The sequence below is a fragment of the Cynara cardunculus genome, assembly GCF_001531365.2.
Source record: "Cynara cardunculus var. scolymus isolate 2C chromosome LG 1, CcrdV1, whole genome shotgun sequence".
NCBI classification, from domain to species: Eukaryota; Viridiplantae; Streptophyta; class Magnoliopsida; order Asterales; family Asteraceae; genus Cynara; species Cynara cardunculus.
Window position 1 is genome coordinate 13,230,183 of NC_037528.1, and position 16,941 is coordinate 13,247,123.

Consider the following 16,941-nt stretch of genomic DNA (forward strand, 5'->3'; position numbering starts at 1 on the left):
TTCTTGTTAACATTTTAAATCAAGATCTTGTTCCTTTATGAAATTACTTGATTGCCCTCTAAATCTAGAATCTAAAAGTAATTTGTAAAGTTGAAAACGTTTTGCTATTTAATAAGTAATAATCAGAAAAGGGAAAATGGCATTTTCGTAAATAAGTGAGAAAACGGAAGGCAAAAGAAAAAGATCCAATTACTTAAACCCCAAAACGATGAATGGAGCCCCACCCAAACCCAAAACGGAAATCGATCTCTCTCTCTCTCCTGCAATCTCTCAACTTCTGGTTATGGGTTCGACGCCGAGGAGATTAAAGAATTTCGCCCCGAGAAAATCTCTACGAGGATCGTCCGGTTCACAACACAGAAGATGTAGATCTCATCATAAGAATTCAACAATAACGACGTCGTCTTCTGTTTCCGATAAGCTGGAGGCTCTGAAGAACCTGATACCGGCTCAGGAAGTCGACGGTGCCGCACCATCATCGGCCGATCAGTTGTTCCAGGAAACCGCAGACTACATTCTCCTTCTACGAACACAAGTATCGGTCTTACAAAAACTAGTCGATTTTTACGGATCATCCTCTTCTTCATCCTCCCTTGTACAGCAGTAATCACGACATAAATATTTTTAATTTTGATTTTAATTTTAATTTTTTTATTTGGATCAGAGATAATCAAAGAGAGACGTCTCATTTCTTTGTCTATTTTTTTCTCCTTTTTTTATTTTTGGTATTTATTTAATTAGATTTTGAATGCGTCCTTCTAATATTTTAAATTCTTTTTCATTTCAATTTATTTTACATGTTAATTTTGTTTTAATTCGATATTTTCCTTGGATTTGTATGGCTGATTGATTAATTTGAAATCAATTAATAAATTTTGGAAAAAAAAAGTCACGGTGACAGGAATCTATATGATCCTGGTGGTGGTAACCGTTAATTTCAACGATATCTTTTTCTGACGGTCGGTGGCGGTAACCGTTAATTTCAACGATATCTTTTTCTGACGGTCGGTGGTGGTGGTGGGTGGTGATGCGGTGGAGCTGCTCGGCTTATAAACATGTTACTAGTTACCTCAGATTTTGTGGGTGGCATTTTTTTTTCTGGTAAAATTATTTTGGAGTGCAATTTTGTCGGCTCGTACAATCGTTTATTTATTAATTATATTTTATGCATTCCCATCTCAATTTACAAATGCATGACGACTTCAAGAAAGGAAACGGTGGTTTACCAAATGTTTGGAACCACCTTTTATCAAACATTTATCCGATAAGTATTTGTCGGTAAAATTTAACATTATTATGTAATATTGAGTAAGATTTTAGTCTACTAAAACAACATCGTATGCAATAATTTACCCGGTAAGCGTTTACCGTGGCAAGAGTCGTCGTCCTCACTTACCGGGTAAGACTCTTGGTCGTTGTCTCGCTCTTACCGGGTAAGATTCTAGGTCCTTACTATATTCATCCGGTAAAGTAATGTTACTTGGTAAACATTTGGTAAACAACCCTTAAAACATGTAGGTTGGTATTTTCGGCGTTGTTTGTAAGCGTCTCTTACCCTATCTCATTTATCAGGTAAAATGGGCTGTGGAATAGTACGATGACACATACCATCATTTTATAGCTCTTTTGTAAAAATTACGTTTATAAAAAGTGTCACCGTATTATTTTGTTTGATACCATCGTATAACTTTTGGAACTAAATTCTTAAGATAAAGTTTTAATGGTTGAGATGGTGAACGTTCGGGCCTTTCTACAAAAGGTTTAGCTTCAAGTCTCTATGTTATTAATTTTGTTACTTTTATTTTAAGTTTTGATGTTTTTAGTCTCTTTTATTCGAGGACAAAAGCCTACTAACAAATCTAGACTAATATTTTTGAGAAAAAAAAACTAGATATTTTTTTATAGTTAAATTGTGTGATCATTTGAAAAAATTTCTAGATCCATCTATGATGGGTAAGAATCTCGATTTGTCATACCTTTTATCAGGTAGGATTTTCAAACGTTGTCCTGTTCATCCAGAAACGTAAATAACAGATAAGCATCCAGTAAACCATTCGTCATTCAAAACAGGGCTCACTCCGTCATGTCTCGATGAATATTATGGTGTGCAAGGGGAACAAGAGACTGGTCATAGAAAGGGAGATGTAAGAAATGATCATTTCCATACCTAGGAGACTATGGAAAATTTGGTTTATAGTAATTAAAAATATTTAAGTGTCTTAATAGATTTTTGTATAAAATTTAAGTTTATAAGATCAAACAATAAAACATTATATAAAAGTGTTACATTTTTGAACGTCTTGACAAGTTTTTAGTATACTTATGAAATAAAATTAACTGCTTGTCTTTTTGTATGACACTAATTTAAAAATGTGTCTTGTAAAAATGCGTTCATATAACATATTTAAAAAATTATATAAAATAATTAATACGATATTTTATTTTAAAACTTGTTAAAACGTCTAAAAGTGTACTATAAATTTAATGGAACACTTTTAGAGATAACATTTATGTTTAGTCTTATAAAAGTAAGGCTTGTAAAGCAACTTGTTATAACATTTGGACAGTTTTGATGTTCTAAACTCGATTTTGCTGTAGTGTGGTAAGAAGAAAGGAAAATCAAACTCCAAAAAGGTACATCTTTATAAGCAAAGTACCTCCAACCAGGGACGTTCCAATCTTTCTAAAGGCCTTGTTACATATAAAGTTTTTTTTGACACTGCAAAATGAGATAACAATGATATGTATACATATAGAAATTACAGTGTCGAATGTATTACTTTTGTTTTTTTGATATAAATCAGAGAGATACTAAGGTGGACTATAAACTTATGTTCATTGATAAATACTGTAAACAATATAAAATCAATCACTAAGTTTTTTCAAAATCACACATTTAACATGCTAACATGACCCTAATTTTGACTATCAATATAATAGAGTTTCCATCATATATTCCATAAGGATGACCCAACAAAAGAGTGACAAACAAACTTATCCCAACAAGTTTAATCAAGGTTTTAAATGACATGAGGTATAGTGTGACTGTAAGGTCAAGCCTCAAGTCTTATGAGTTACAGTGAGGTTACAACGTTTTTAAGGCATGATTTTTGGTAACAAGTTTGTTATCATGTATACAATTATATATAGGAGATCTTCTTTTAAGAACTCGATATTTTATGGGAACCGTGATGTCTGTTTTAAGCCACTAAATTATATTAAATCAGGAGATTATTAATTTGATAATTTTAAATTAAAAAATCAAACAAAGAAAATTACGAGTATTTATCAATCTCCACTCTCCTCCCTCCTTCTCTCTCCATTTCCTTCGTCGTCCTCAACTACCTCCACCCCAATTTTTGTGAACACACACAAAACAATTCATCCCCAACATGTTCTACTACCACCCTATTTTTTGTAAGCACAACATGAACACCATTGTGAACCAGTTTTTTACAATCCTATGGATACCATTAACCAATTTGTGTACAACAAAATGTGAGCAAGAATATGAAGCAATTTTTTGTCAATAGACTGTGCACACCACACATTTATTGTGCACAGTGTGCGCACTCTAAAAAATGGTAGTTATGTGGTGGAATTGCAATTTGCACACCATCGTTACTCAACTAGATCTCGTTCGAGTGGTGAATTGAAGAATCTGAGTATGAGATCGAGATCAGACGTCGGTGTTCTTTCATGATGGTTTCGAGATCTGGATTCAATGTACGACTAAGGTTGAGGGGGTAGATGGAGATGGAATATGTAGTGGTCGGATATGTGATGACCGGAGAATGGTTGACAAATATATAGAGTGTTTGTAGATTTGTAGATATGTTCACCAGTTGTCTACTGTTCGCCAGAAAACATGGGCGGAAGACTGATAATCGCCAAAAAACAGGGGCAAGGAGTGGTTAGTGTTTGACGGAAAGCATGGTTTTGTGTGTGGGGGGGGGGGGGTTGGTGTTCGCCAGAAAACAATAATGTACACGACTAACAATCGGTAATTTTGCTGCTTTATGAAGTATCATATCAATAAACTAGGTTAGATACAAAAATTGGGTCACCCTAATTTATGATGGTTGGTAATGGATCCAACCTGGTTTATGACATATTTATCAACTAGGGCTGATCTAGAGGCTGGATTCAAAGAAGCAAGTCCTGTTAACCAAACCAAAAGATGCATATTGGTCGGCGCAGATAATATGGATGTTTCTACTTGATAAACAAAAAGTAAAGATCATAAAGAAAAAACCCAATTTATTATCCATATCAAACCAAGTACCAGTTCCTCAAAGTGAGCCTGGTCTAAAATAGTGAAGCTCCCAAATGCTATATAGATGACGGAGCATGCTGGCTGCTGATCAAGCCATGATAAGCAGGTAGAGTCTTCTGGCCAGAAGTGGCCGGCTTGTTCAGCAAGTCGGTTGCTTGTCAATTGGCAGCAGCTGCGGAAAATGGCTACACGTTGCAGTCTCCAGGTGATAACTTGAGTTGCATAATATCCATTCCGCCATTGTGGCAGCCTTGGCAGCTTCTACTGTAACCTGAAAACACTTCTTGTAGTGGCCAAGTCACCGATACAGCCCCATGAGAGGTTTGCTGGTTTTATAGGTGGCATGGTAGGTGATGGCTGAGTCGTATTATCGTTTAAAGGAACTCCTGATAAACAAAGGTAAAGAAAGATAAATCAAGGTTCAAATTAGAATTAGAATTGAATGAAATAGTCAGAGACTCACAGTTGTCTCACCAGAGTGGTTTATGATTCCATCATCTATTAACTTATGAAAGTTCAACATGGAAGCCAATGCAAGAGCTGAGGCAGGCCAGAAGGATGCCCTTCTAATTCCCATCTTCTCTGCGACCTGTATGGCCCATCCCATCCAGTTATTGGCAATAACACAAGTGATTTTGCTATGTCTTTTTTGTTATTCGTGTTTATAATTTTACCAACTTTGCAGGCATGTATTGGAATATTGCTTCCACCTGCTTACCAAGGTTGTTCCTATCGTCCCATGGTTCCAACCCGCCCGGGATTGAAACCATTTGCATCAGATCACTGAAATCATCTTTTTCTGACCAGGTGCTTGTTACCAGTTTGTGGGTGACCTCTGTGTTTATGAAGGGGGTGACTTTGATACCATACTTAATCAAGTGTTGAGCAAACTCCATTAGAGGAATTACATGGCCTTGTGCTGGATAAGGAATGACTACATGATCTTTTCCATGTTTCTGTGTTGGTGGTTACTTCAGGATTAATCTAACTCTTATAGACAACCATGGCTGAGATGCCAAAGCTGTAAACTAGTATCCTTCGTCCTAGTGACGGTTGCAACAGTCTTAGTTAGCCAAGTAGTAGGATACATCGTAATTTAGACTCCAGTTTCATCAAATTTTTGTGGGTTCTTTTGTGTCTTGCACACATGCTGATTGAAGCATGTGACATATAATCCATGGGACTCTTGAAGCTGACAAAAACCAGGCCTTGTGCCTGCAGCTAGATATCTGCCAGAAGGCAAGAAAACAATACTAGGAGTTAGATATAATCAGCCACGTCAACCGAGGATGTTGACAGGTCCTTAATGATATCTTTTGAAGGCTATATCAATACCAAAAGATTTGAATCTCTTATAAACATGGTTTATTAACATTATGATCAGACCTATTAATTTCATGTCACAATGGCTTAATATTTATATCTTACAATTCAGTAATAGTGATATATTGGTTTAACGATTAACCATATGGATCATTTTACAAGAGAGTATGGTAATCAACTTGTGATCTATCTACAGACATATGCCACTGGTCTGCTACACAATAACATATATTATGAGTCTCTTCTGCCTATAGATTCTGAAACCTCATGTTATTGTTGATGTTCATCAACATTTTTCGACAAGGAGTCCTTATGTTCGGATCCTTTCTGTGATGGACTGAGCTGTGAGCATTTCATCAAGAACACGTATTTTTTTTTATTAAGAGGTGATCAACCCATGATGCTAAATCTATGAGACTGATACAGAGCAAGATGGTACTCTTCGTGTTCATCTTTTAGCAACAGGATGTTAGCCGAGGATCATACAAGGGAACAACATGTGTTGATGCATGGCTGAAAGGGAGGGAGACGATGACAAGCATGATAGGTTCGAAAATTTGTTTAGGCTATTTTGTATGCTGTATCAAGTGATTATATTTCTAACTGATCTTATTGTAAGCACAGAGACACTTCTGCCGACCAACAGGACTAGCAGTATGGTCCCTAGTCTTTGTCCATGAACTGCACTTGTTTCTAGTTGATAACATTCAAATCACTGATTAACAGTCCTAAATTGATGCATTCCATCATTCTTGAGCCTTTGATATTTATATATGTGCACAAGTACACGAGTTTAATGTCCAATACGAGCTCTCTATCAAGGATGAATTCATCAGAATAGCTTGTTATTGGGGGTCTTGCCAATTGATGATGAATTAAGTAACCTGAGATCAAAATTTCCCAACATAAGCTTACTGGTTTCAGCATACACAGATTGTAATTGTCCCCGTATGCACAAACATCTGGGCTTAAACACTACAGGAGGGTTTCTAGGACCAAATATGCAAAAAGGTGAGCAGGCATCCCTGCGGACACCACAAACAATAGTTATGACAAAGTAACAAAAGGAGACACTTAATGTTGTCCACAGATCTTTCTTCTCGTGTTCATATAAAAGCCAACTGTTCTTCCTGTAAACAAATCCCAAACAAGCCTACCCACACAGACACACGGTACTTCAAATCAATAAAGACCAAACACAAGTCACAACTATGAATCCAGAACAACGGAATTTATATTATCAATCAAGTCTCTTATACTCCATTCATTTTCTGTTTCATGTGCCTTTTACTGATCCAAATCAAGATGAAAGATGATTTTCTTTCTCCTTGATCCATTGAATAAAATTGTTTAGATTCTTTTCTGAGCTTCCACCGTTTCTGATACTACTCACAGCCTTTTCTTTGAGAGCCAGGGCGTTATCTTTGAATGTTGTGTGGCTGAGCAGCTGGTTCACTTTACTTTTGATCTGTTCTGCTGTGATGACTCCACCTTTGTTTTTCTTCAACGCCAGCCCGTTCTCCCAGATGTCACAAATGTAAGTTTCATTTTGAAATTGATCAGCAAAGTACGGCCAACACATGAAAGGGACTCCATTATTGACACCTTCCAAAGTAGAGTTCCAACCACAGTGGCTCAAGAAGCAAGCCACTGAAGGATGAGATAAGACCTTCTGTTGAGGTGCCCAGCTCACTATTCTTCCCCGACTGCCAACTCTATCCATATATCCTTCTGGGTAAGTAACCGTAGTCTCCTTGGTGATACCTGGCCGCACAACCCACAAAAAGGGTCTATTGGTTAGTTCAAGACCAAGTGCCAGTTCTTCAAACTGAGCCTGGTCTAAAATAGTGAAGCTCCCAAATGCTATATATATGACCGAACATGCTGGCTGCTGATCGAGCCATGTTAAGCAGGTGGAGTCTTCTGGCCAGAAGTGCCCGGCTTGTTTAGCAAGCCGGTTGCTTGCCAAAAGGGGACCAATTGACAACAGCTGTGGAAAATGGCTAAAAGTTTCAGACTCTAGGTGATGACTTGAGTTGCATAATATCCATTCCGTCTTTATAACAGCCTTTGCAGCTTCTACTATAGCCTGAAAAACAATTTTTGTAGTGGCTAAGTCACCGATACAGGCCCAGGAGAGGTTTGCTGGTTTTATAGGTGGCATGGTAGGTGACAGCTGAAATATATTATCGTTCAATGGAACTCCTGATATAAAAAGTTAAGAGAGAGATAAATCAAGATCATAATCAGAATCAGAATTAAATGAAATAGTCAAAGTTGTCTTGTCTCACCATCGTGGTTCATGATTCCATCATCTATTAACGTCTGAAAGCTTAAAAGGGAAGCCAATGCAACAGCTGAGGCAGGCCAGAAGGATGCTCTTCTAATTTCCATATTCTCTGCGACGTGTAAGGCCCAACCCATGCTAATATCAGCAATAACACATGTGATTTTGCTATCATCTTCTTTGTTAATCGTCTTTATAAGTTCTACCAACTTGGCAGGCATGGTTTGGAATATTGCTTCTGTTTGCTTAGCCAGGTCGTTCCTGTCCTCCCATCGTTCCAATCCATCTGGGAGTGAAACCATTTGCATTAGATCACTGAAATCATCTTTTTCTAACCAGGTGCTTGTTACCAGTTTGTGGGTGACCTCTGTGTTTATGAACGTGACTTTGATACCATGCTTAACCAAGCGTTGAGCAAACTCTAGTAGAGGAATTACATGGCCTTGTGCTGGATAAGGAATGGCTATAACATGAATCTTCTCCATATTCATATTTTTGTGTTGGTGGTTACTTCAGGATTAATCTAACTCTTATATACAGCCATGGCTGGCTGAGATGCCAAAGCTGCAAATCTCGTCTGTTTTGTCCCACTTTTGTTAGAATTTGATCCTTGGGCCTAGTTAGTCCATGGAGGTAACTTCAGGATTAATCGGTTGCACTAGTCTTCAGCTAAGTAGGGTTATGGGGTTGCCTATTTTCGACTTTAGTTTCATCAAAATTTTGTTGGTTTTTCTGTGTCTTAACACATGCGGTTAACAGGTATTTGAAGCTTGATCACATATAAACCGTTGGTCTGTTGAAGGTGACAAAAAACAAGGCCTTGTGCCTGCAGCTAGAGATCTCCACACGGCAAGAAAACAGTATTTCGAGTAAAATATAACCAGCCGTCGAGGATGTTGACAGGTCCTTAAAAAGTACCCAAAATCTCATAAAGATCGTTCATTAACCTTTCCAGTGGTTTGGTATTGGGGTTCTGGTAAGACTCGTCATTTCTGTCTGCTTTTTAAAAAATAAAGATATTTACAAGTAAAATGGCAAAAGATCCTCCACCTTGTCTTCTTTCGTATTCATTTTAAGAACAAAAACAAGGGTTTTTGTTTTTTTCGCCTCAGTCTCTTCTCTTTGTCTTTAAAGTATGTAAACAAGAACAAAAAATTCAACAAAAATAGATCATTTCTCTTTATGTGGAAACAGATGTAATTAATTGCATATGTTTATACTTCTGTCACGATGATTCCATGTGGACCATATCCACTTGTGATTCATACTTTTTACGAGTCCCTTCTGCCTCTAGAATCTGAAACCCCATGTTCGAACATCAACAAGAGCACTTGTATGTTTATATTCGTTTTTTTAGATGGAATTAGATGAAGGCTCGTGATTGGTAAATTCGGTTATTTTAGAATTAAATTCCTTCCCTTTATCGTGATCCTAAATCAGCATACGCCGGCATGACTAACATCCGGGCTTCAACATTATAAGAAGGTTTCTACTCCAGGACCACAAACACAAAAAGGTGGACCTCCAAGAAACCAACCCAGCTGACATGACAAACAATAGTTATGAGAAAGTAACAAAAGCACATACTTCCTTTCTGCAATGTTGTCAGCAGATCTTTCCTCTACTGATTATATAAAGCCACACCCCATAAACACACATGGAAAACAAATACTTTCTCTCTCTAGATCACACACACACACACACACAACTTTCCAACTTCCAACCATATCTCCATCTGCGGTCCTGCACCAGGTTGCATGCATTGCCTTTTCCACAGGCACATCTTTCAGAAAGAGTGAATCACAACCAAATCTAGTATACATAATCCCGAATATATGGCATACTAAAAGCTCTTCTTTTGTCTCTTTTACTTTTTACATTTTCCATGAGGTCCAAGAAATCAGTGTCAGAAACCTTGTACCACTRCTATAATATGGTAGTATAAAATCACCAAAGGTCATAACTCATAAGCTAGATACTCCAATCCAGTTTCACTTTGCCCCATCAGCAGGATCAAGGAAACAATGCAGAATTTGCAAGAAAAAACAAGATTAGAAGTTTTTTTTTTGCTTTTTTTTTTTTTTTTGCATAAAGGGGTTGGAGATCTACCCAAAATATGTACATTGTGCTAATCAACTTTCTTGGAAATTATAGCCTAATCAAGATGCCAAATTTCGACAAGGGGAAAGGGTAAAAAAGGTGATTGCATAAGCATAAATGTATAATTATTAAGCTGACTATACATACCTGCTATTATCATCAGTCTTCAGACAAAAGATTTGGTCACTCCCAAAAGCTCCCTAGCATCTCATTAACATGTACAAAAACGTTATATACTTTGTCAAAGTTGATTTGGTTCAAAAATATGAAACTTAGGTGTAGTTAGACAAGCATGAGGACTACATAATGGTAGAGAAGGGAGTGTATCGAACTTAATATCATAGTGAAAGACAATGTAGTCCTTCTGGTACCACCCTGGGCATTGGATTAGCTGTAACATATCTCTGAGGATATCGCTTCGGCACAGTGGAAGCTCTGCCAGATGATGCTGTATCAGCTGTAACCAATGGCCCTCGACCGTGGAACTTGGCGAAACGGTTGATGATTGAAAACCTATCCAAGTCTTGAAACTCCACCCTTACATCCAGAATTGATGACTCTCCTTTCTCCAACCTTCATCACCGTTGTAATATGCATTAAAACAATGGACAAGCATATCTTTTCAGGGTAACAATATTGCTAACTTTACTCGTATTAAATTTCACATGTAAAAAAATATACTTTTGTTGCTGCATACCAAACTAATTTGAATCTTTGTTGTTTTCTGTTAGAGTAGGGAAGCAAAGGAAGAGTTTACAAGCCCTCAAGGTCAGATCTTGCATGGTTATAGCATTTACACTGTATGTGTATGATCAATCTGCATATCCTGCTGTCTGTTGTTCTAAAGTCTGAATTACTTCCAATCATTTGAAGGTTTACTAATGATGGATTTCATTTTTACCTCAATAACTCGTCTTCCAGCCTCTTTGATCTATCAATGAAGCCTTCTACAGTTTTTGAAAGATCCAGGTGATTAAAGCTTTTAGGAATCATGCTTGTCCTTGATGACCTGGAGAGAAATTCCAACGAAAATAGAAATGTAAAGTAGTCTACTTAAAACGCAAGTTTAAAATATTCCCTGATAAGGAACACAAATAAAAGTAAACTAGGAAGAGTAGTTCTTACGAGCCAAATATACAATGAGGCGTGCGAGAATGATCAGCCAAGCTACATGCATCACCCAGTGCTAATCTAGCTGCATAGTATGTCACAGTATCAGAATGTGCAGTAGCATCTTCTGAGGGAGCCATGGTTGGTGCAGGCCGAAATAACAGTTGCATAAGCTGCGTTGTTAAGATGAGTCTTCTCTTTGGGTGAACCACCGAAAGTGAATGTGCTACTTTTCCGACCTCTTCTTTCAACTGTTGATAGAAATTAAGTGTTTAGGACAAGTATCCAAAGACCTACAGGCTCCTATATGTTTGACTTATCACGATCATATAATGCACACTACCCTAAAAAGCACACCTTTTCAGGCAGCCGATTCACAGATTGTGCCCACTCCATTTCAGCGATGCTGCAAGACAACATTGTCAAACGTTATGTAATTTAAGCATCATTTAACTTCTCTTTATAAGCCGGATCTCTATTTACTGAATTTGCAAGCTCAATTTCTTTTAATAATATGCCTTGTATCCATGAAACTGTTTCTGCTAGGAGAACAAGAAACAGTAATAGATTCCCATCTCAGATAAATAGATATGTAAGATGAAGTTAACAAGATTCAAGTGTCACACACCTCATATCCTGAAGCCCTAAACAACCTTCAGTCACTTCTTCATGCCATGTTAGACGTTCGGATGTAGAGCATTTTCTCTTCTTTGAGTTTAGAACAACCATATTTTGGTTAGCCACATTTAAGTGTTGCGAATAGAAGGAAGGCAAATGTCTAAGAGCCGCATCATTGGTCCCAGTAATTGGCCCCACACTCCCACATTGATCAATGCTAGCTACTTGCACCAAAGAACAATTTCTTTCCAGACTTCCAGGAGGCCCTCCAACCAAGAGATGTTGTGAAGCATTATTCCTGATCTTTGCATCATTCATGGACATCTGCTCGTTATTTGAAGCCTCGTGAGTCTTTAACCAGGAGGGAGCTTTGTTGTATGTGGCTATATTTGGAGAGGTATCTTGAAGAGGAGGTTGAGATGAGCTTTTGGCCAACTGATCTCCTGTTGCAGCTGATGAGCCGGGATGATTCATATAATTCCCATAAGAATTCGGCTGGGCAAGCGAGGTAGCTTGAGGAATTTTATCGTCACAAGTTACCCTTTCAATCTTTATCACTGCCCTTCTACTGGGATCATAATTTGTGAGGTTAACAAGGGAATGATTATGAGGGGGAGCATCTGCTTGTTTCAAAGAACGCCCAAAGGCCTCGAGATTTCCTGGAGAAATTGGAAGGGTATGATTGCCATCTTGTTGCTCTCTATTAGATCCCTGCACCAGTAAACTAGAACCATCACTTGTTTCTAGGTTTCCTGAAAGAGTTTCTCTTTCGATGTGGGTTTTACTGGCAAAGCCTCTCCCGTCATCAAGACCTTGTGAACTGTTCATATGTGCATCAGTTTCTAAGTAGTTCTTTTCAGTTTTGACATACTTCCAGTAGTCCAACCCCTTTGAAGCTTCAGAAGCAGTTTCCATCCTGCTATTTGCTGCATATGAGGTACTAGAAGGTTCACAAGGTCCCATGCCAGAAAGATTTTGTTGCACAGGCACATCCACCCATATAGTTTGTTGAGCCATTTCTGCCGCCATAGGATGCTGCTTGGCCTCGAGAGTCGTTGATTGTTGACCATCTTCATTCTTCACTGAAACTAGATGGGATGTTTCCTGAGAAATATCACGACTAAAATCCAGGTGTCTACTTCCTGTGTAAGACGGTATTGCTAACGGAGATTGGTTTGTCATACAATTCTGATTTTGAAGCCGATTATTATTAGATTGAGGATCTTGAAATGGTTTACTGGGATGACCCTGCATATATATACTAATATACATAAATATCTGAGGTTATAATCCCAGTGGTTGCAACAGCTCAATTGTCGTACGACACTCACCGCTTGTAGAGTGGTCTGAGATGGGTCAAAATAATTTACAAGATGCCTTTGACTTGGAGGGGCCAACTTCAAGCCAACGCATTGTGAACGAGAAGAATTATCATGTGATGAAGTAAATGCATCGTCAGGTTCAGCTTTAGGCTCCTCAGTTATTGGAGCCGAATTGGTATAGCCAGACTGTCTTCCATGACTACATTCTTTGTCTACCTTGTGAAGAAGCTCAAGCATATTGTGGCTGTCATTGCATGCAAGAACCATATTCCACAAAATCATTTAATTCATAGCTTAACAACATAATTAGGATTGTTAAAGCCAGTGGCAGTTAAAGAGAGTGGGAAATCTTTCTAAGCGCTCTGTTCAATAACTACGATAGAAGATCAATTACAGGTAATGGAATTCTTAAAGCATACCTTGCCTGACCAGTTGAATTTGGAGCAGGAAAGCCAGCTGATCTGTCTATGAAGTTCTTCGAAATATCTGGCAAGAAACCCTGTTGAAAGATAAATGATAGCTATAGTTATTACAAGCTAATTTTTTTCCTCGGATTGTAAAAGAAGACTTTTAAGGAAGTAAAAGGCACAATCACGAACCTGACCAGCTTCCTTACGGGACTGGTGGTTGGCATCTGAATGCATAATCTTTGGGTTCTGAAAATGGGTAGCAGGGACATGCTGAAAACCAGGGAAGCTTGAGATAAGCTCTGGCTTTGGCAATTTGTTATACAGCCATGGAGTTGAATGCTTCTCACTTTCCACAATATTAGAAGGCTTGTTTTCATTCGAGAGTTCTGCATTCTTAAAACTCGACCCACTCCACTCTTTCTGTAGCCCAGCATCGCTGCTAGAGGCTTCTGCGACGGCCGACTGCATAAGAGCGCTCCAACTCCCACTTTGAAGAGAAGGAAAATCACTCGAATGATCGGTGTTCTCATAGCTTTCTGTACCCACGCTACCATGCTTGCCAAACGAAGTTCCCCAAATATTATCTTCCATATTGAACAAAATCTTTTGTTCCAATGGATCCAAACTAGCCAAATCCTGATTATTGCCAACATTTTCCATTTTCTCAGAAAAACGGCCAGGCCAACCAGATTCTTGTGATGATGCACATCTGTCGTGGTTATTCACTTCACTGTTGTGCTTGGTCAACAAACTGGCAGATTCATTAGACATAGCAGTTCCATCAAGCTGCTGAGATGCAAGACCTGTTGAATGCTGAGCCTGATTTTGAGCCAATCTATTCGATAAATTCGTCTTACCAAACATAAACATCTGGGATGCATCACGAACGGGTATACCATTATTTAACAGGGGATATTGAGTCCCGGAAGACTGCTTATAATGCATCAAAGATAGCTGCTGATCCATCACATTTTGTTGTCTACCATCATTTAATTCCACAAGTTTCTTTTGCCTCTGGAGTTCTTGCCACTGCTTGAACATGATTTGCCGTTCCAACATCTGAATCTCATTAAACTGAAACTTCTACGTACAGTCTTATACCTTCCTTAACATCTAGAAACGGTCTAAAATGGAGTAATGTTTTATGAAAGGACCAACCACTCATGGATGCCATTAGTTTCCAAGTAACGAGCATTACACTTTGCATGAATGACCAAATTAATTTTGGACAAGAAAATTACCACACATGGACCATTCTTTTTGCATTTACATCTCCATGATTGTGGCCAAAATCACTCGTTCTTGTAAACTACATTGTCTTATATATTTCCCTGAAAAGATAAAGATTTTCAATAGCTTAACATCAATAGTGTGAAACAATAAAAAATGGGTGTTTGGCTCAAGCAGGAAATGAAAATGGGAATGAATTCTCATTCCCTCAATTTAAACCAGAATGGAATGGACCCATTATATTATATATTAAATTATATAAAACCAAACAGTTACTTTTATTTCCATGCCCGTTAATTACTGCTTAATACCTCTAACCAAACACCACCTTGAAATAAAGCAACAGAATTGAAGCACATATTCTGCTTTTTCCCAACTTTTAAACTTCTGAACATCCAACCAAATTCAGATAATTACCAGCAACCCCAACCGGACCCACATAGAAACCGCCTCCACACCACATGTGAGGAGGCATTTCGTGAGCTGACTCAGCCGCCAAGCCAGGTGGATTTGAACCTGAACCTGTCATGTATTTGGCAAAGTAACCAGCCCCTATACCAAATGAGCTACAGACCCAAGGGTCAATTCAGGTAATATTAGCCAAATTTCAATGCTACTACCAATTTTATTCTATTTCTAATTAAGTTCATGTCTACATGCTAGGTCAAAAACCATACAATGACTTAGTGTGACCTTAAAGAAGGAAACCTCAAACCTAAAGGATAAAAGAAAATTATAAGGAACAAACAATTAAACACCAGAATCAAGCAAAACCCTATGTAACTGAAACAATTACAGAAGAACAGCATTTGGGGCAAATTGAAAACTCAAACCCAGAAAAGCCTCTGCATGAAACCAACCTTTTAAAATCAAACTTTTCCCAGAAATGAAAAAGGGAAATTTGAATAATGTCAAATTATTTATCCAAAAATATGCTGTGTTTCAGCTGGATTGAAGCTACCAACACAAAGGTATCTTGTGTACAACATTAATAATCTGTTGGGAAACAGCTAAAATTAAGAAAAGAATTTGTAAGGGTCTAAAAGATTGTGATCCAAATGGAAATTGTTCTTTGGGGTTGTTGAAAATAGTGTAAAAATTCTTACTTTGGTAAGGTAGGTCTCCTTTCTTGTTGATGAAGATCAAGATTATCAATTTTTCTGCTACTGCAAAAGGGAGCAGCTCACTACACCATCTCTCTATATCTTTCTCTCCATATACATACATATATATATACACATGTGGGTGTGTGTGTGTATATATATATATATATATATTTATATGTATATTTATCTCTCTCTCACTCTAAAAACGATGAGGGAGAAAGATGTATCTTTCCTCCATAAAGCTGATAAATACTTAAAATATGTTTTTGTCGGTCTAGGTTCGGTTGTGAACCTAGAGGCTTGGTGCCGAGGCTGAGGTCTGCTGTATGTATGGGAAGGTTTTAACCGTTGATTTAGATATTTGAGAGATCGGACGACTGGTATGAAGAAACTGTGTTGATAGATCTTGAATTATAGAAGACCAGGGTACTACGGATGCAGGTGGAAGCACCTGATTTTTTTATCACAAAAAAGAGGGTTTTTTTAAATATTATATGTTTTTTATATGTTAAAATCTAATTAAATTATATATTAAAAATATAAAAAACAAATCTTAATATTATTTATATCAGAAAAAATTTATACATAGAAATGTATTTATTGATATATAGCGGTGCATTTGACCTACTTTTTTTTTTTTATCAAAAATTAAAAATAATATGTTAAAATTGGAAATATTAAGTTAAGTTATCATCATGTAAACAAAATCAACCGGTTAAAACTATGAAAATTAAAAAAAAAAAAGATAAATATAATCAAATGGAACGCAAGTATGTAACCTGTATATCTCACTCAAATAATAATAAATGAAAATAATCTGATCACCGAGATATAAAATATAGGAATTTAGTTACTAAATTTAAATTTGTTATCACATTAATTGAACTAGAATGATGTAATCAACATAGTTATGGATGTTTATATGTACACAAGAGAAAAATGCATGAAAGATTAATGATTGTTTTGGCTATTTTGCTAAATTTGTGTTATAACCGGGTTATTTGGTTATAAATTTTGGGTTGTTTTTTAAAAGTGGTGGTAAGTTGAGAGGTTTGATGTGTTATTGTGCTTAAATTGTTTTTAAACTACCACCGTTTCATTCTTTAATTGTTTGATATATGAGATAATTTAATTATCTCATTGGGATGGTGGTTAAGAA

At 37.3% G+C, this 16,941-nt stretch overlaps 2 protein-coding genes and 1 pseudogene across 9 annotated transcripts; all 3 read right to left on the minus strand.

The window, feature by feature from the left end:
- Positions 1-4,240: 4,240 nt before the first annotated feature.
- On the minus strand, positions 4,241-6,863 carry LOC112512798 (annotated as a pseudogene).
- On the minus strand, positions 6,399-10,218 carry LOC112516442 (UDP-glycosyltransferase 83A1-like). 2 transcript variants are annotated; one of them, XM_025123496.1, is made up of 3 exons: positions 10,134-10,218; positions 7,891-8,172; positions 6,399-7,804 (listed from the first exon to the last, which is right to left on the minus strand). In XM_025123496.1, the coding sequence occupies exons 1-3, from the start codon at positions 10,144-10,146 to the stop codon at positions 6,900-6,902; spliced, it is 1,200 nt and encodes a 399-aa protein (XP_024979264.1). In that variant the 5' UTR covers positions 10,147-10,218; the 3' UTR covers positions 6,399-6,899. The 2 variants fall into 2 exon arrangements, with proteins under 2 accessions (XP_024979264.1, XP_024979255.1); XM_025123487.1 differs by lacking the exon at positions 10,134-10,218 and having other exon boundaries at positions 7,891-8,377.
- Positions 10,165-15,927, minus strand: LOC112516407. Of its 7 annotated transcripts, none has more exons than XM_025123427.1 (9): positions 15,783-15,927; positions 13,636-14,777; positions 13,456-13,535; positions 13,046-13,280; positions 11,725-12,962; positions 11,454-11,502; positions 11,112-11,347; positions 10,888-10,995; positions 10,165-10,559 (listed from the first exon to the last, which is right to left on the minus strand). In XM_025123427.1, exons 2-9 carry the CDS (start codon positions 14,503-14,505, stop codon positions 10,325-10,327), a joined length of 3,051 nt encoding a protein of 1,016 aa, XP_024979195.1. In that variant the 5' UTR covers positions 14,506-14,777; positions 15,783-15,927; the 3' UTR covers positions 10,165-10,324. The 7 variants fall into 7 exon arrangements, with proteins under 7 accessions (XP_024979195.1, XP_024979211.1, XP_024979203.1 ...); XM_025123443.1 differs by having other exon boundaries at positions 13,636-15,198; XM_025123435.1 differs by having other exon boundaries at positions 13,636-15,242.
- Between the last annotated feature and the right edge of the window lie 1,014 nt (positions 15,928-16,941).